The sequence below is a fragment of the Lepidochelys kempii genome, chromosome 17, assembly GCF_965140285.1.
Source record: "Lepidochelys kempii isolate rLepKem1 chromosome 17, rLepKem1.hap1, whole genome shotgun sequence".
NCBI lineage: Eukaryota > Metazoa > Chordata > Testudines > Cheloniidae > Lepidochelys > Lepidochelys kempii.
This window is the reverse complement of record NC_136396.1, coordinates 5,566,333-5,585,768: the sequence shown is the minus strand read 5'-3', so window position 1 is coordinate 5,585,768 and position 19,436 is coordinate 5,566,333. Positions and strand designations below refer to the sequence as shown.

General features: G+C 39.6%; 1 protein-coding gene across 2 annotated transcripts; it reads left to right on the top strand.

Moving 5' to 3' along the window:
- The first annotated feature begins 3,561 nt into the window (after window positions 1-3,561).
- RNFT1 (ring finger protein, transmembrane 1) lies at window positions 3,562-16,840 on the top strand. 2 transcript variants are annotated; one of them, XM_073315203.2, is made up of 10 exons: window positions 3,562-3,846; window positions 5,667-5,713; window positions 6,548-6,978; window positions 7,325-7,401; window positions 8,319-8,419; window positions 9,063-9,216; window positions 10,380-10,538; window positions 12,523-12,588; window positions 13,521-13,622; window positions 16,670-16,840. In XM_073315203.2, the coding sequence occupies exons 2-10, from the start codon at window positions 5,667-5,669 to the stop codon at window positions 16,802-16,804; spliced, it is 1,272 nt and encodes a 423-aa protein (XP_073171304.1). In that variant the 5' UTR covers window positions 3,562-3,846; the 3' UTR covers window positions 16,805-16,840. The 2 variants fall into 2 exon arrangements, with proteins under 2 accessions (XP_073171304.1, XP_073171305.1); XM_073315204.2 differs by lacking the exon at window positions 5,667-5,713 and having other exon boundaries at window positions 3,564-3,846.
- Window positions 16,841-19,436: the final 2,596 nt, after the last annotated feature.

The following is a 19,436-nucleotide window of genomic DNA, read 5'->3' as shown; positions in this document are numbered from 1 at the left end:
TTCAGAATTAGATACTAAGTATAATGGGGCAAACTCAGACCTGGTGAAGGTATGAATTTGGTCTGATGTTTATTGCTAGCATTCTGTTCAAATATGTCCATCTGGCCAGTATTTATAACATGCTTTGTCCATGAGATGAGTGAAATTAAAGTTACAGAACGCAAACAGTCTGGAAGATTGTAATCTTCCCCTTGCCTCATATGTGTTGAGAGTTTCTTTAGCTGTTTTTGTGCAAACACACTGCCTTTAGAGAATTTGTTGTGGTAAATCTAATGTGAACAGTTGAGTAACATTCTGATGCATGACTTTTGTCCTAACTTTCAAGGAGAATAATAAAATTCTTGACAAGCTAACTGAAATAGTCATTAGAATATTTGCCTACTTCCATATTTAAAAACAACAGTTGTTGTTTTAATACCCCCCACACTAAGGAAAAAAATGTCCATATAAGCAAGCAATAGGAACAAGGACAGATCAAAAATTGCAAAGATGACATCCACATGCATTTAAATCATTATTAATAGATGCATATTTTGCAAACAAACATTTTACCTTATGCCATGGTTTTCCTGGTAATAATGTCTCTTGTAGGCTAGAATTTAACCAAGATACATCCAAAGTTTGATGGTTTCCACATAATCTTATCCTCGCATGTCCAGATGTTCCTCCAACTTTATCCATTTTATGGGATACTTTCATCAGACACAGATTTCCTTATGTGCTCTTGTCAGCTTTATGTAGAACTTCTTAATTATATGATGCTGAAAAACCTCAGTCAGGGAAAATCATTAATGTATATGTTACAATCTAGCTAGAAGTATTATTTAAGAAAGTTATTCCTTCTCCGTGATGACATTTTTTCAATCCATCATTCCAGCAGCCATTTAAAACTTTTTGTTCTGAACTAAATTAAATATTTAAATTGTAACAGAAATTACAGAGCAGCTGAGTGCACAGTGCTCAATCCATATGGAATTCCCACTAGAAGTCCTGTGTATGGAGCACCTACAAGATCAGACCAATAAAGACACAAGAGTTCCTGTAGTATCACCAACTTACATTAGCACCTATGTACAATTTTATAAATCATTTACTCTTTTGTCCAAGTTCATGTTGAAGCAAATCCCCATTAAACTTCAACAGGAGCTGGCCCATAGCTTCTAGAAGACTTCTCAGGATTTTGGATAATTTTTCCCCCCCACAATCCATACCACACAAGACCCTATACAAAGTCCACACTGAAGGACATGATTTTCACAAGTATTGACCAGCCAAAACTCAATGGGATCTGTGGGTGCTCAGCACCATTTAAAATCAAGCCCTAGGTGCTTAAATGGGGCATAGTATACTAAAAGACACTTTCATTCAGGTAAGAATGTTGTATAGATCATATCACCAAGTAATTAGATTAATGACAGATGAATCCGTTAATATTGGTGTATACTTGGAGGTTGTAAAGTGTTTATATACATAAAAGTATCATTAGTACAGTGAGTGCAATTTAAAATTCAGCATTTACTGTTCTGCAGTACCATATATATTATTTTCAATTACCACAAGAAGATGTAAATGCTGAAGTTTTTAAAACAGCACCCACTCTATTATTTTTATGACTCAGGCCCTGATCCTACAAAGATTAATACATGTGCTTAACTTTACACGCTGTTTATCTCATTGAAGTCAATAGGACAATTCACTGTTTAAAGTTATGTATGAGTCAGAATGACTGGGGCCTTAATTAAGAGAAATGAGAGAGGAGCTACTGAATTAGGGTTCTGTCTTTAATTTGTACTGAAATAATTAATTTAAGAGTTTTTATAACTTTTGTATAAAAAAGTTCCCTTGGGTTGAAAACTGAGAGAAATATTCTCAGATCCAAAAGCATTTTCTCTGTAATAGATTTGCATATAAAACCAATATATTACTTTTCTATTATGTTGCACTTTTACAACTGAGAAACGTTTATTTTTAAAATAGGGACTTGGAATTCAGGATTGATGTGTATTGATCACTGTAGGCCCCAATCCTTCAGGGATGCACCACATGGACAAAGTGGTGTGCCCACACAGGTAACTTTGCAAGATGCAAGCCTTAATTTCTACTTTTATTGTCAAAGTGAGAAACAGTATTGCGCCCAGCTTACCAAGCGATCCAGATCGCTCAGCATCAGGGTGATCTGTCCTCTTTATTATTTACCATTCCCCCAATTTTTGTGTCATCTGCATTCTTTATCAGTGATAATTTTATGCTTTCTTCCAGGTCATTAATAAAAATGTTAAATAACATAGGGCCAAAAACCAGTCCCTAAGGGACCCCACTAGAAACACAGCCATACTATGATGATTCCCCATTTACAAATATATGTTGAGACCTATCAGTTAGCCAACTTTTAATCCATTTAATGCGTGACATGTTAATTTTATATCTTTCTATTTTTTAATCAAATTATCACTAGGTACCAACTCAAATGCCTTTATCTCTCTCTTTCAGATACTTCTGTGGCCTCCACTACCATAGTATCTAAGCATCTTACAATCTTTAATGTTTTTATCCTCACAACACCCCTGTGAGACAGGGAAGTACTTTTATCACTCATTTTACAGATGGGGAACTGAGGCACAGAAAGAGAGACTAAGAGTTAGTCTTTACACATGAAAATAAATCTGTAATAAGATAGGATGTGAATTTAAAGCCGATTTCTGATTAACTCCACGTGCAGATGTTTTTATTTTGAAATAAGAACATCCACACATGGAGTTAATCAGGAAGAGCAATTCCAGAATAACTCCCTGTGTACACAAGCACTAAGTGACCTGCCCAAGACCATATAGGGAGTCTGTGGCAGAGCTGGCAATTGAACCTAAATCTGCTGAGTCCCAGGCTAGCACCCTAACCACTGGACCATCCTTCAAAGATCCAAATCACAAAAATCTGAACCCCATCACCACAGTAAAAATCCCAATAAATATTTAAACCTTTACAGAGCTTCAAATGAGAGTTTAACCTTATTAATAATAATAAAAAATCATAATACTTTGCACATATAGTGCTCTGACTCAAAGCACCGGACAAACATTAATTTACCCCTGTCTGTGGGTATTGCCACATTTTACAGAGAAAACTGAAGCATGTCGGGGTTAAGTGACTTGCCCCAATTCAGGTCAGTGGCAGAGCCTGGATGAGAAATCATGACTCCTGCTTCTCAGCTGTGCTCTTAGCCCACACCTCACTCCCGCTCCCCAGGTAATTTTAGTCATAACTCCCCATCTTCACTCCTACCATCCACCCCCTCACCGGCGGCCTGCCACTGCCACGTTCGCCCTCATATGGCACCTACCAGCGCCATCAGAAGCCATTCCCCAGCACCTTCAACTCACTAGCACCTGCAGACAGCACCCTCCAAATCCCTGCTCCTCCCTCTCTGCCCTCAGGCGGCCCAATCCCTGACCCCCACCCACTCTTCCTCACGCCTCTCCTCTTCCTCCCACCCTGACTGCCGCCGCTCCAACCACTCACGCCCCAGCTCCTCTCCTTCCTCCCCCCGACCCTTCCCACCCCGGCCTCCGCCCCACAACTCCCCCTTACCCCGTCCTCACCATCTGCCTCCCCCTCCCCCGCGGGCTCGGCGGCTCGCCGGACGCAGGGCCCCAGCCTAGTTGCTATGGCGACAAACAGCGCCGGGCCTTCCTCCTCCTCCCCCCCCTGCTCCTCCTCTTCCCCCAGCCGGTAGTTGCTGCTGCTTCTGCCCCCGCCCCCAATCTAGCCCAGGCGTCAGTGATGGAGGCCCTGGGAGGCCGCGGCCCGGGCAGCAGGGCTGGGCACGGAGCCCCGGCCGCGTCATGAGAGGTAAGGTTGCGGGGCCGGGGTGATTTGCCCCTCTGGCTCCGCCCCTTACCTGTGCTGCGGAGGATCTGCCCCCGGCTCTGACCTCGGGCTGTTTAAACGGGGATTGAGCCCTCGCTGTCTCGTGCCAGGGTGGAAACGGAAAGGGGAGGAGGGCTACCTCTCACAGTTTATCCCCACCCCCGCCGCCTTATCTGGGGTTCAGATGGAAGGGGAGGGGGGATTTGTCCCCCATCGTCTGTGCAAATGGAAGGGGGGCATTCGCCCCTCATTGTCTGCCCTCTCTCCCCCTGCCCCCTTGTTAGGGGAGGAAGGTGGAAGGGGAATTAGCCCCTTACTGTCTGCCCCACTCCCACCCCGGGGTGGAGATGAAAGGGGGCATTTACCTCTCACCCACTGGTGCTGCCCACCCACGCTCCCCTAGTTGGCACAGGAGGGTGTGTATGTCACCCCCACTGTGTCCCTGCTGGGAAGGGAAAGCGGGGATTGGCACTCCTCTGGGTGCTCTTTTGTTCATAACGATATTTACCTGGGATAGGTGTCTTTGCCTTGGGAGGAACTCAGCAGTGCAACAGGGTGACATTCTGATGTGATGATGTCAGGCCAGGAGCCGTGTTGGCTCATCCCTCCACACTGTGACAGATAGATGTTTTGCAGGCTAGACGGGTGGCTTCAGAACCTCTGTTTGCAGGACACCATTTCTGATACACCTGGGAGCATCCCATAAACTCAGGCCTGGGTAGGAGGATCTGACATGCTGAAAAAGTAAAATTAAAGAGAATTTTTAAAAAAATATGTTTTGGTCAGTGTTCAGAGAGTAGATTTGAGATCCATTAATTAAAATACAAAATGTTTGTTAATATATATTTAATATTAGGGTGCCTATTAAATACTTAAATTAGGAAGTGAAAAGAATTCTCATAGTGACATTAACTCAGCCATATTGTGCATTCTATGTGTTTTATAGTATGATTTAATAATAAATGCAGTTATTTTTAAAGTTCTCTAAACAAGTAAACTGCCATGGGCTGATTCTGCAAAGCCATACTACTAAGCATAGCGCTCTATTAAAACAATGGAATTACTTACAGTATAGGAACTACTTTGTCCTGGTAGTTTTTGCAGGAGCAGGTCATAAACCACCAAATCAAGAGTGCTAATTAATCAATTTTTGCAACATAAATGTTAAGGGCCTGATCCTCCAAACCCGTGCATGAGAAACTTTATTCATACACTAAAGTGGTCCTGTTGACTTCAGCTTATCGGATTGCTCACACACATTAAGTACAGTACATGAGTTTTTGCAAGACTGAGGCCTACAATATGAACGTAGGACAACAGATAATGTATCCGTAATAGCTCTGAATGTTAGTGAGAAGTTTTACTGTGCATGCAGTTTTTCTTAAATGCTAATAACTCATTTTTTTTTTTTTACAAATTAGCAGAATCTAGTTTTGTTTCAAATGTTAAGTCTTTGCTAATGTAGATATGTGCACAAATAGCATATTGAGATTTTCTTGCAATTCAGATTGTATGTTTTTCATGCTTGCATAACTGAAAAACAGGTCAATAGATTTTACTCAAACTTTCCTATGTGTCCAACAAAAAAAAGCATTTTTGAGAAAATGGTGAGCAACTGAAAAAAGTTTATAATGAAAATCCCAACTAAACCACAACTGTAGTGTTTGCTACAGATAAATATTGTAAAAATACTTTGTCCTTCTGTGCTATCCAGTAATCTCAAAACACATTCCAAAGGATATCTAATGAAACATTATACCATTCTTGGAAAGTATATAAGAACTATTATACCCATTTGACAGATGGGGAGACTGAGGCACAGAAATGAAATGAATTGCCAAGGGACACAGTAAGTAAATTACAGTACTTGGAATAAAACCCAGATCTCTTGCTCTAACCATTAGACCACTCTTTACTGTCTGCAATTGCCTTTGGACCTAGATTCTCTATCAACCCTAACCCAGTCCCACACATTTGCTCTTTATTTCCTGCTTTTTTCTCCCTCCCAAGAGTACATTGCCTATGCAAAGCCCCCATATGGTCCAGGCTCTTCCCAGTGTCTTTTAAAAAGTGGATTAACCTGGTTCCACTCACTTCCCCAACAGGATAATCTCTTCTGGTAATCCCATAATGGCACTCTGTTTTCAGTACTCACTGGATTTTGATTAGACTCGTCTGTGTCTAAATACATGCCATTTTATGGATGCTTAAATGTGCAGGTCCCATCCCCCACCTTTATTATTTCCTTCTTAATCTCATAATGGTTCCCAACCTTTTTCTATAAACATATATATCATGTTAAAACTTCTGCTATACAAGCTAGTGCCTGTCTCCTCCTATTCGGCTGGGTGCTTTCTAATTTTCAGTGTAGCTTTGGCTTTTCCAGACTGTATGTGTGGCAGCCCATTGAAGGTTACAGTATACATCATTGAAAGAGAGTAAGTCAGTGGATGCTGTGAGCAATTCACACAGAGGCTTCTCATTAAGGTAAGGGGTGGGAGCCTAAAATACAAACCTCCAGAGCTAAAGAAACCAGTATTTGTATATCTATCACTGTACCAGTGGTCTGTGTATCTAGATCATCAGGATGGCCAAAAGGCTGTGTATTTCAGAGACACAATTCTCTTTTCCTAACTGAATGGAACACTGCTCCTTTAAACATGGCTTTTCCCCCACCCTTTAGGAGACATAGCAGTGAGACAAAAGAATCTGGACCAGAGAAAGATCAATTCAACGCCATGCAATCAAATTACACTCATCTCCACAATGCCCCAGGAAGTGATGATGTTCCCTCGTCTTCTCAGAGTGCCCATACAGCAGGGCTGCCAGGAGAAGGCTCTTGCCACCGTACTGGAGATGTTCACATCCAGCTAAGTTCTGCCTTGGGAGAATCTGGGGAAAACCCCAGTTTCAGGCACATACGATCAGGTTCCCAGGGCCGTTCACATGGCCACTCCCACAATGAAGCGAGGGGGTCTGAAGATTCCACCTTAGATTCAGAAGAACACAGTGGCAGCTCCATCTCTGAACTCCGATATCTCCTCCAGTGGCTGCACAAAAGTCTTCCATACATCTTGATTCTGTGTATCAAACTGACCATGCAACATATAATCGGTAGAGTATAACAGAGTATGGTATGGGGGAACTAGCCCTTTTTTCCTGCCTTCAATCCTGCTTATGAGCATGCCTAAAGTATAATTTGATTTACTTTTAGCTTTATTTTAATTTCATTTCTTCACTGGAAGGAGAAATTTCCTATAAGAGATTTCAATCACTTAATCTGTTTTTCTTTTGTTAGCGTATACAATGTAGCTTAATTATTTTAGCTTGATTGCCTGAACTGTTAAAATTGTATTCTGTTATCGCAAGTACTTGTGAGAAGTGCACTTATTTTGCTCTTATTTTATTTTAATCCAGTTTCTTATTTTCCTCCATATAACTGACCCATTTTTCCTAATAGGCATTTCTCTTGGAATTGGGCTGCTAACAACTTTTATGTATGCAAACAAAAGCATTGTAAATCAGGTTTTTCTAAGAGTAAGTATTGCCCGTTGCAATGAAGTTTAAGTGTTTTTATGTTAACTATTACCCAAGACTTTCATGCATCAGTTTTTGAGAGAAATGTGAAATTATCTTATATTAATTTAGTAAAAAAAACAGATAAATATCATAGGATTTTTGAGATGTAAATGTTTTAGCTATCAATAAAATTTACACACTTCTAAACCTGACTTAGCATTTGTCAGATTTGCAAATTTAAAATAAAATATTGGTACAATCTCTTTTTCTGACTTTGCATATCAAAATGCCTGACAATGCTTCTGCCGTAATAAGACAGAAATGCTTAACTGTATTTTAAGAATGGTTAAAACTACTGTTTCATATGCAGAGTATCTGTTATGAGGGCACAGGAGTTATTGAGAATTTTACTTAGAAAAGCAATTGAGGAGATATATATATCGTTTTCTAAGTAACAAAATGAAATGAATGCCTAAGCAGTAACACTTCTGCTTGGGCGTTCACCCCATTAAAGGTTTCAGAGTAGCAGCCGTGTTAGTCTGTATCCACAAAAAGAAAAGGAGGACTTGTGGCACCTTAGAGACTAACCAATTTATTTGAGCATAAGCTTTCGTGAGCTACAGCTGACTTCATCAGATGCATTCAGTGGAAAGTAGATCACGAAAGCTGATGCTTAAATAAATTTGTTAGTCTCTAAGGTGCCACAAGTCCTTTTCTTTTCATCCCATTAAAGTGCATGGAGATCTGTGTGAGCACAATGATCTGCCCTTGAACTACTTCTTCATGGTGTAAAGTAACATAGCAGCATCTTGTACTAGTGACTGTGTTCAAATACTGCCGTCCTAGTTTTATTGAGTGTGAAAGAAATTAACTTGAGACTTAAAAAAAAATCAAAGTAACAGAAAACTATTACATTTTTAATGTGTATCTTACAGGAAAGGTGCTCCAAGTTGCAATGTGCTTGGGTACTGATATTCCTAACCGGGTCATCTCTCCTCTTGTATTATACCTTTCACTCTCAGTCACTTTATTACAGGTAATTAGCAGAACATCTATGTTATATTAGTCACTTTAAATGAACTGTCATTTCTTGTGAAAATCTCATCTTTGCTCCTGGCATTTTTTTTTTTAAGAGAATCAAGAAGTTGGCTTCACTTAACGCAGATAAATAAATAAATGATGGGCCCAGTCCTGCAAAGCCTTACTACAGAACACTCATGTGAAGAAGGGTTTGCAAGATTAGGCCCTATGTCTGGGGTTCACTGGCACAACTTGGGTTTGATTCTCAGCCCCGTCACACCTTGGTGTGGGAGTACTGGGGATACAGTGCCATAAGTCTCTAGCAGGGCATGTGTCTAAGTTTCTTCTGTCACTAGTTTACAACAACCCTGCTAACTGATTAAGGGGCAACATTGGCAGAATGGGAAAGGGAGCAAGTACTTGTATGGCAAGATGACGGTTACAATGCAGATGTAAAGTGGATTCGAAATGGGGAGCTCTTCATGGATGACGAAAGCTCTCTCTTTCCCACTCCTTCTAGAGGAAAACATTACACTATCTAAACATGCTTTTTTTTTTTAAAAAAAAACCCTTTTAAATGAAACCGTACGCTAATATCCATTCACGGTGTGTACCTCTGGAGCGCGTACCCTTGTAATTTTAGATATTTCTTTTTGTAGCTTAATCTTTTTAAAACCTACTGTGGATTTTATGAACTTCTGGGAGGTACTTTGGATCGTGGGAATCACAGACTTTATTCTGAAATTCCTCTTCATGGGCTTCAAATGCTTTATTCTCTTGGTGCCTTCTTTTATGATGTCTTTTAAATCCAAGGTAAGAAAATAATCTATACTTAGCTTTAGCATGAACATCCTTTTACAGTACAATCAGCCAGTCATGAATTCCACCTAGAGGAACATTTTTCTTAATTAAAGTTCTGCACATTATCTGTCGATGCAGGGGAAAGAGAAAACCATTCTCAACTATTTTTTGAGTATGGTCTTTCAGACAGTTGTGCACCCATTTTATAGTAATTTAATCTAGACCACATTTCTCTAGTTTGGTTATGAGAATGTCATGTGAGATTGTGTCAAAAGCCTTACTAAAATCAAGATATGTTACTGCTACTGCTTTCCCCATCCACCAGGCCCAGTAACTCTTTTAAAGAAAGAAATTAGGTTGGTTTGGCATGATTTGTTCTTGACAAATCCATGATGGTTATTCCTTATTGTATTGTCCTCTAGGTGCTTATAAACCGATTGCAAAACTGTTTTAAAAGGGAGGGCATAGAGCTTTTAAAGAACACAAAGTAACTTGTGGGGGAGGTAAATGGAGTTTTGATTTACATGTGGTTGTAAAAGAAAAGGCCTTTTCTTAACCCCCGTTTTTCTCAGCGTTATACATGCAGACAATTTTTAACAGAAAATTGATCTAAAATTAATTTTTCTGTTTGCATTTTTCTTGTAACTTTTCCCCTTTTTTAATGCTTATGAAAGCAAGACTGATAACAGTGGTAAGTAGGTAGGCACTCTGCAAAGGCACCCCTATTCTGATCTTTTGTACCTTGGTTTTTCTGGTCTTCTCTTGAGCAGAGCCTGCCAATTGTGCGGCTGCTTTATGATAGCTGACAAATGTCAACTCAGGACTTGCCAAAGATCATCAGTTTTGTTTTGTTTGTCTTGACACCTGACTCTAATTGCTGAAGTGTTAGTGAATTTACCCATGATAAAACTTCTTTTTAACTCCTTTTTAAAAATCATGATCTTGGCCCCATTTTTTAGGAGTTTAATGTAATACCATGCAGTTTTGTAACTCTTACATATATGGGATTTTAATGACTCACGTTTCCAAACAATATTTCAGATCTGTCGAATCACTAGTTAAGATATAATGAGGGATAAATATTAAAAAGAGAGTAAATATATAGAAAAGATGCATTAACTTTAAATTATCTGTATTTTAAATGTATTTTTAAATATTCCTCTTGTTGTTCATAGGGCTACTGGTATATGCTGTTAGAAGAATTCTGCCAGTATTACCGTACATTTGTCCCCGTACCAATTTGGTTTCGTTATCTTATTGGCTATAGGGAGCTGGACAATGTACTGGGGTGGAGTCTTGGAGTATTGCTAGGTCTGATCTACTTCATCCTAAAAGTATGTAAATGTTCTCCTTCCTCTGTATTTTAATGTATAAAATGATACTGCAGTAATTACCATAGAAGAGATGGAGACATACAAATGAATGTATTCTGAAATATTCCCCAGAGTTTGAGCTGACTTGCTGGTTTAATACAGCCTTCCAAAATCAATATAAAGTTTTGCTAGGTCAGGCACTAGATCTATTCATCCTCTCTTTGAAGGATGATTAGAAAACTAATGATGTTTTACACAGTCCAAAAATTGCTTGCCACACCTGAGTGTGAAAGTAGGAATTCTGTCTGAACTAGTTGTTAATGCCAGGATGGCTAATATGTTTTGTGTCCTTCAAGCTAAGATCCACTGGGTTGCTCTCACTGTTGGAGAGTTCAAGTTCTGAATTTCACTTTCACACAGCAAGCACGAGGGCATTCTGAGGGTGGAGGGCCTGAGCCTCTGGTACCTGCTGTGTCTGGGAGGTCTGCCGGAGCCTGAGTTTGGCAAACTTCATGGCACTATTGTGCTTTTGAGTGGCCTTTGTAATAACAGGGAATCAGGTTGGTGTGGGGTTTTTTGTTCTTGGTTTTTGTTAATTAGAGACTTCTGTTATTCTGTTTGTTTGTTGTAATTTTGCTGTAGAGTGCCCATGTGCCTTGGTACCGTCAATATAAATTTCTAAAGAGAAATTTTACATCAAATTGAGGTAGCTTTTGTCAAACTCATAAATGGCTTCCAAAGTAAGACCAAACTTGAACTAGGGTGGAAAAAAATATTAAGAACTTGTGGACAGAATGTGGAGTAATGCACCAAATAATAGTCTTAACTGTTACGTGTAGACTTCTTGCAGGCAGTATGTAAACAAATTGCCATGAGACATGGGCAGAATTCCAGTCAACAAAACCATTTCCTTTTGGAAAATCTTGCATTATGTAAAATTGTTGCTTTAGGTTTCCATTCCACTATTTTAACTTGTCAGCTTAATCTGTTTTTCCTTAACATGGCTTAAAACCTCCCCCGTCACAAAGGGAAGTTGGGTATCAACTCCCATTGACTTTCAGTGTAGTCGGGAACCCAACTCCCTTTAGTCCCTTTGACACTATCCCACTCTGTGCTTATACTAGGCATATCCAAAACTATCTTGGTTTGGTACAGTTTATATATAACACAGCAGCTGTATTCTATTGTTTACTATACACATGCAAAATTAAAAGATCATTATGTTAAAAGAACATTATTAAGATTGCAAAATCAAGTACTTACAAGGTAGGCAATGCTAGATATAAAGTTGCCTGTGCCACCTTAATTTGGCCCCCTTGTGTATATTCACTGTGGTACAGTCTTTAATTACATGGTCTCTTACTATTTTTTTCCAGTGAGGACAGACTCTCTGGAGATATTAGCTGCTGAAATCTAAGAAGTCTCTGCACTTCTCTGAAGCATACATGAACTATAATTTTTAAAGGCATATAATTTGGCCAAATATGAATAAATTTTCATGGGGATGGCAGAAGGCACATCCCTGACACAAAGACATTTCGCGGCCAAATTGCAAGTTCCTCCTCCAAAACATGGGGGTGCGAGAGAATCTCAAAGAAAAGGTTACCAGAATTTTTGTAACATGGGCAAAACAATATATTTTACCCTAGTCTCATTTTTGGAACAGCTGAACCATTTTTGGTTGAAATTTTGCACGAGAGGCAGACACCCAGCATGGAAAATTTCAGACTTAACAGTTAAAATTTGGCAAAGTTTATAAGCAATCGAAAGCATGGCTTTAAAAAGGGGAAGTGTTGGGCAACTCAGTAATAAGTAGAGCTACCAGTCCCACCTATAATTGTTTCATTACCAGACTAAAAGCAAAACATTGAAGGCCAAATGTGCAAAGCGTTGCATGGAATTTTAGCACTGAGGCTCTTCACTTCAAAACCTGCACAAAGTTTGAAAATCTAGCTCTTGGAAATAAATATTAAGCATAATTTTGTTTTTCTTTTCTCAATTTCAGCTTTTGAGCCTTTTTGGACATCTGAGAAACTTTAGAAAGGTTTTGCGTATATTTTGTACACGACCAGTGAGTATTGGATTCTCTGTAACAACAAAGTGACAAATGTGGCTTCCACAAAAATAATTCTTCTTGAAGATAGCTTTTTCCTGTGTACTAGCTGATCACATTATGTTCTTTTAGTTACATGGAGTTCAACTTTCAAAGTAATCGCACTGTTTGTTCCCTTCTTACAGTTACTTGCACTGTAAAATTTAATTTCTCAGCTTCACAATGGGCCCACCTGAAGTCACTTTAAAAGTGATCAGTTTTTTTATTGTAAGCAGCATCTTGAGGTAAACTATTTGAATACCATGTAAATAAAGTATGATGTAAAGAATATATTTTAAAACTAGGCAAAATATTTGTTTGACTCACATCTGCAAGAGCAAAGTAGCAAACCTTTACCCATTAGCAACTAACTGAAATATACAAGAGTAAGACCCAGATCTTGGCAAAATAACTGAAGAGTAACTAGATATTCCATTCAGAATAAAAAAATATTCTTTTTCTAGAATAGTGGGTGGTTGGTAAAATGTACTGTAATTTAATCTAGAGCCTGCTGTGCATGTACCAGAATATATAGGAGGATTTTTGACATTTAATTAGATTAATGCTAAAATACCTTACACAGTCTGTGTAAGCAATACTCTCTTAACAGGAAGTGATGTGTTTTCATTCTGGTCAATGTGTATCAGCTCATAACAGAACTTTGCTGCAGGAAGGCCACCACTGTAGCAAATTACTTTCAAAGTCCCCACATAGCATCCTCAATAGATTATACCCAAATACCACCTTCCCCTGGAGCATGTATGTGTCAATATAGCATCCTAAGGATTGAAACACCTAACATCCTGTTGCCCCAGGGATTTTCTAGTTTCCTCTCTAACCACATCCTTTCAGTCTTCCTTATCCTTTTCTGGATCTTAACATCTGCTGCAAAAATCTCTTTTTTTTAACAGCACTATGGGGTGACAGCTAGCAAGAGACAGTGTTCTGAAGCAGATGATATTTGTTCAATATGCCAAGCTGAATTTCAAAAGCCTATTCTTCTAATCTGCCAGGTAATTCTAAAGAGATTTTGAATTCGAGAATCACAATGTGGGGAGGAGGCTTCTGTTCTGAAACTTTGTGAATCAAACTGATGTTGACAGTGTCAGTTGGAAAGTAGCAACAGGTTTATGGAAAAAACTTGTAGATGCTTGTGAATGGGAAACTCCCTTTTGATGGAAGAGTATTGTAAGTCTCGCTAGCTTGTGTATATTTGCCTGCAACTTTTTTTTTAAATGTTTGAAATTTTATATTATGTGCTAAAGACAGCAGCTTTCAGTACTATATTGTATGGGAACAGTTTAATACTAGCAAGTATTTAACAAGGGATTGGACACTTATATGGATAAAAGAATATACAGTGTTGATGTGAACAAATTTTGGAAGAGTTTAAATTTCATGTCTCAAAGACTAAAGAAATACCTAACTACTATGGATTAGGAGGGTTTTTTTTCCACCTTTCCCTAAAGCATATAGTGCTGACTGTAGTCAGAAACAACATACTGGACTAGCTGGACCATGAGTCTGATTTAATATGGCAATTCCTATGTTTCTGAGGAGATTTGAAGACGCTATACACTTGGGGTAGAAAAAGCATATCAACTTGTTTTCACTTGATTGCACTGTCTATGCAGTACTTCACTCCTGTCCATTTACTTCTAGAATCCTTGCAAGTCTTCATACTGCTGACGCTTGGCAAAGTTTTTATTTATTTATTTAAAAGTAATTGCTGTTGCTAGAGGTAGGGTTGGTATCACAGTCTATTGTTAAGATTGCCCAACATTTCCCATTATACGACCCTGTTTTCAGTTGCTTTTAACTTGCAAAACTTTAACCATTTGGGATGAAATTTTCCATGTTAGGTGTCTGCTTCAGGCTGATTTTTGTTTGTTCGTTTGTTTTTGAAAATTTCAGCCAAAACAGTCTAGCCCCTTCTGAGAATGAGGCTAGGGAAAAATACATTTGCTAAAAAAAATTCTGGTGAACTTTTCTTTTAGCGGCTGTCTAGCTCCCTTGTGCTTTGGAGCAGAAACTCTAAATTTATCAGGGGGTTGCCTTTGTGACAGGGATGTATGTACCTGTTGCTCTCCCTATGAAAATCTGCCCAGGGCTCAGGACTTTTTCCTGCAATTGCAACTCGGGGCTGCTGCAGCCAGGGCTGTGTCTGGGTCTGGGCACCTGAACTGAGTGCAGGGAGCCTGTCTTTCCTGTACTCTCAGTGACCCCCCTTCTGGGTCCAGGCAAGAGGAAGGATGAAACCACCTAATTTGAAAGCAGGGGGGTGGGATAAGAGCTTGACCTGCAAGAGGCATAGATTGGCACAAGGAGCATAGGGGTGGGGAATAGAGGAGAATGGAGTTAGAGTGGGAGGATAGATTGGGACTGGAGGTTGGCAGGGGGAGAGCGAAACTGGGACTGGGAGCTGGGGTAGGGGGAGACTGGAACTGAACCAATGGGGCCAGGAAAAGGAGGAGAGTAGGAGACAAATCTGAGGATCCAGAGTGTGGGAGTCAGAACTGGGACAGTTTGAGCCAAAGAGTGGAGGGACACTAAGATTGGGACTGGAAGGTAGTGCAGATGAGCAATGTGTATGCAGGGAGACACAGATTAGATTAGGAACTAGGGTAAGGAGGAGCTGGGAATGGCTGGACAAGGAGAGTGGGCCTAGGGTGAAAAGCCTGAGAAAAGGAGTCTAGGGCTAGGTAGCCAGACCAGAACTGGGTGAGGAGCCAGTATTGAGGAGTAGACAGGCACTGGGACCAAGAGGAGCAGATAGGTCAGAAGGGGCCACACTTGGTGGGAGAATGGGCAGAAGTTTGTGCCCACTAGGCACTCCTCCAAAGCCAGGAATGGAACCCAGGAGTCACCATTCCTCTTGTGTCAGGGTGTGTTTGATTGCCTCCAGTGCTGGTTCATCTCGAGGAAGACAAGCTAGTATTGCTATCATTTACTCCTTTAACTCTAATTTGCAGAGGTCTGTGAGGTGGACCCTAAAGGTTTTAGAACTGCTGATGAACCATGGAGGTGTCATTATGATGCTACATGAGGAAATTTGGTTTTTTTTCAGATTGCTTTAAGTAACACACCAGAAAAATACTACATTAAAGCACACTATTAATGTTGCAAAGTCAAAGGTTCACTGCTCAGAAATGCCATCTGTGCAACCGTGATGTGGCCCCCCCCCCCGCCCACTGTGTGTAAGCATTGTGGTACTGTTTAATTATGCAATCACATACTATTTTTTTCCACAGGATCTCTGCCTCATTCAGCGCACAGGATGCACCTGCTCTGGGGATGAATTAGGGTGTATTTAAAAAAACAAAACAAAACTTGTCTGTAGATTCTGCGTCACTTGTTGCAGAAGTTAGAAGATGTGTAGTGACTGAGGCAGGGGATTGCAGGAATAAAAACAATGGGCTCATGGGTAAAACAGTTAAATTCTGTACCACAGAGCTTTGCTTTGAATATACAAAGTGCTGTATCATGCGAAGGACTCTTAAAGATCAGGCCCTGCGTGTCTCAAATTGGGCACCCTAGATTAGTGGATACCTCATACTTTAATCCCTCTGTGATGTAGAAAAGCCCATGAGAATGTTAATAATTCTGTTTTCAGAGCCCGGTTCAAATAGTGTGCAGGAAATAAGGCATAGGGCCACACATCAAACAAGAAAACAAAATACTGAATGGCTGCTTATGAAGTGCACACCATCTGTTCCGTGCACTGAATGAGGCAAGGGTGCTCTGCAAAAAATAGTATGTGATCAAGTAATTAAATACTATCATAATACTTACGCATAAAGGGGCTGATCAGCGTTGCACAGGTAACCTTACTTCTGGCATTTCCTAAGATCTGAATGCTTGAGTTTGCAATTTTAATTTTTTTAGCTTGGTTTTATATGCAATTATGTAAGTAGAATAGTTTAGCAGACCCATTAATTAGAAGAGTAACTAGATTTTTAATATTCTAAATTGATTTGAAAAACAGGTTGTAATAAATATTAGATCTTTTGTGCTCTTGCAGTTAAAAAAAATCAAGTACTTGTCATTCTTTTCATTACAGCACATATTTTGTGAAGAATGCATCTCTTTATGGTTCAATAGAGAGAAAACATGTCCACTCTGCAGAACTGTTATTTCAGACCACGTTAACAAATGGAAGGATGGAGCCACTTCTATGCATCTACAGATTTATTAAAACATGTCATACTTTTACTTTTTTTTTTTTTTTTTTTACAGCGTACATTCATTTGAATAAATGTTTTGCAGTTTAATGTGGATACTACTGTGGTTGGTAAAGAGTGTGTGTTTAAGATTAGCAAAGGACTATCTAAGATCCTCAAGTACTTCTATCAAATGTTCTAAAATTTGAGTTTATTAAAACATAGCATAAATTGAAAACTGCCTTTTCATAGATTAAAAAAATCTTAAATTTTAGAATTAATGTTCAAAATCTAACACTATATTGATATTTCATAATATTTCAGAGAAATGGTCAAATATTTGAAAATGCTGCACTGTTACTTAGAGCAACTACTTCACTCATTGTTTTACATGAACATCTACAATAGTTTGCAGTGTTCCAAATTGCATTTATTCTTGTATGACTTTACCAAACACAGCAGCTAGAGATGTGGGCTATGATCTTGGGATGCCAAGCACCAACAACTCCTATGGATTTGAGTGGGAGTTGCAGAGCTACTCATCACACTCAAAGAGTAGGCCTTTTAATGCTGAACCTGATAGTTCAGAGAAATGAGCCCTCTTTTTTTCCATGTTAGACCTATGTCATTAACTGTTTTTCATTACATTTTGAGGAATATCATAAAAGAATTTCCCCACTTAGGTCCATTGCAGATCTATAGGAATTGTTCTCCAACTTATGCTTACCATATAAATTACCCAACCACCGCTGGAAGTTTTTTACTTAATATTTTATAAAGTTTGTATTTTCAAAGCAAATCTTAATACTATATTTTTTGTCAAATATCAGGTAACCAAATTTTCTTAAAGGGGAGAATCTATTTTATATTATATATACGATTTGTAGTGTGCATAGAATATAGAGAATAAATGCAGTTTAAATTCTTTTGGCTGGTTCATGTTCTGTAAGCATACAGGATTTGTTACTGTTCCACTGATAACAGCAACTTTTAAATATGTGCAACGCATGGAAGATTACCATTTGCCCCATAAAACTAGATAACTTTTTCAAAGTCAAATGTACTGGTGATTAATCTCTACGCTATCTGTGCAACCAAATCATTCTCTTCCCTCTGCTTACTAGTCTCTCCTCACCTCTTCCATTCAGACAAAATAGGCAAAAACTATCTTGTCAGTGAATTACTGCAGGGCTGAATTTAGCCTGAACTTAGTTTTTGGCTGTTTTGGAACTTACTCAATTGAACACTTAAAGAAACTGCCACTTTGAGTAGTGCTTGGTTTCTTGGTTTGCAAGAGAATGTGCTCCTATCTTAGGGTATGACTACACTACAAAATTAGGTCAATTTTAATTAAATCGACATTGAGGCTCTGATTTAAGCAACTTGATTTTGCATGTCCCCACTATGTATAGCCTCACTAGCAGGGCTTGCATCGACACTCACAGCGGTGCACTCTGGGTACCTATCCCACAGTGTATGGAGCCAAAGGGAGCGTTGGGTTAGGCTTGCAATGCCTCATGGGACCAAAACATTTGCACAGGTGGTTATGGAAACATGGCATTTGCCTCTCCTAATGCACTTCCCTCCCTCCCTGAAATCAACGGCAAAGAAACCAAGCCTTTTTCGTGCTTTTTTTCCTAAGCTTGGCTTACCCATCCAGATGCCAGCACGGCAAGCAGGGACCCCGCTCAGCTGCACACTGTTGTTGTGAGCATTGCAAACTCCTCACGCCTTATTCTGCAGTATTTGCTCAGCCAAAGCAGGAGCCGCCACATAGAAAATATGGTTACTCACCTTCTCGTAACTGTTGTTCTTCGAGATGTGTTGTTCATGTCCATTTCAATCAGGTGTGTGCGCGTGCACAGTAGCCAGAAGGTTTTTCCCCCTAGCAGCAACCATAGGGTCAGCCAGGGCACCCCCTGGAGTGACACCTTCATGGCTTCCAATGCAGAGCCCTGCCGACCCTATACCCCCTCAGTTCCTTCTTGCCAGCTACTCCGACAGAGGGGTAGGAGGGTGGGTCTTGGACACGAACAACACGTCAAAGAACAGTTATGAGAAGTTTCAGAGTAGCAGCCGTGTTAGTCTGTATTCACAAAAAGAAAAGGAGTACTAGTGGCACCTTAGAGACTAACCAATTTATTTGAGCATAAGCTTTCATGAGCTACAGCTCACTCCATCGGATGCATTCAGTGGAAAATACAGTGGGAAGATTTATATACATAGAGAACATGAAACAATGGGTGTTACCATACACATTGTAACAAGAGAGTGATCACTTACGGTGAACTATTACCAGCAGGAGAGTGGGAAAAAAAACCTTTTGTAGTGATAATCAAGGTGGGCCATTTCCAGCAGTTGACAAGAATGTCTGAGGAACAGTGGGGGGTGGAGGGCGGGAATAAACATGAGGAAATGGTTTTACTTCGTGTAATGACCCATCCACTCCCAGTCTCTAGTCAAGCCTAAGTTAATTGTATCCAGTTTGCAAATTAATTCCAATTCAGCAGTCTCTTGTTGGAGTCTGTTTTTGAAGTTTTCTTGTTGAAGAATTGCAACTTTTAGGTCTGTAATCGAGTGACCAAAGAGATTGAAGTGTTCTCCAACTGGTTTTTGAATGTTATAATTCTTGACGTCTGATTTGTGTCCATTTATTCTTTTACGTAG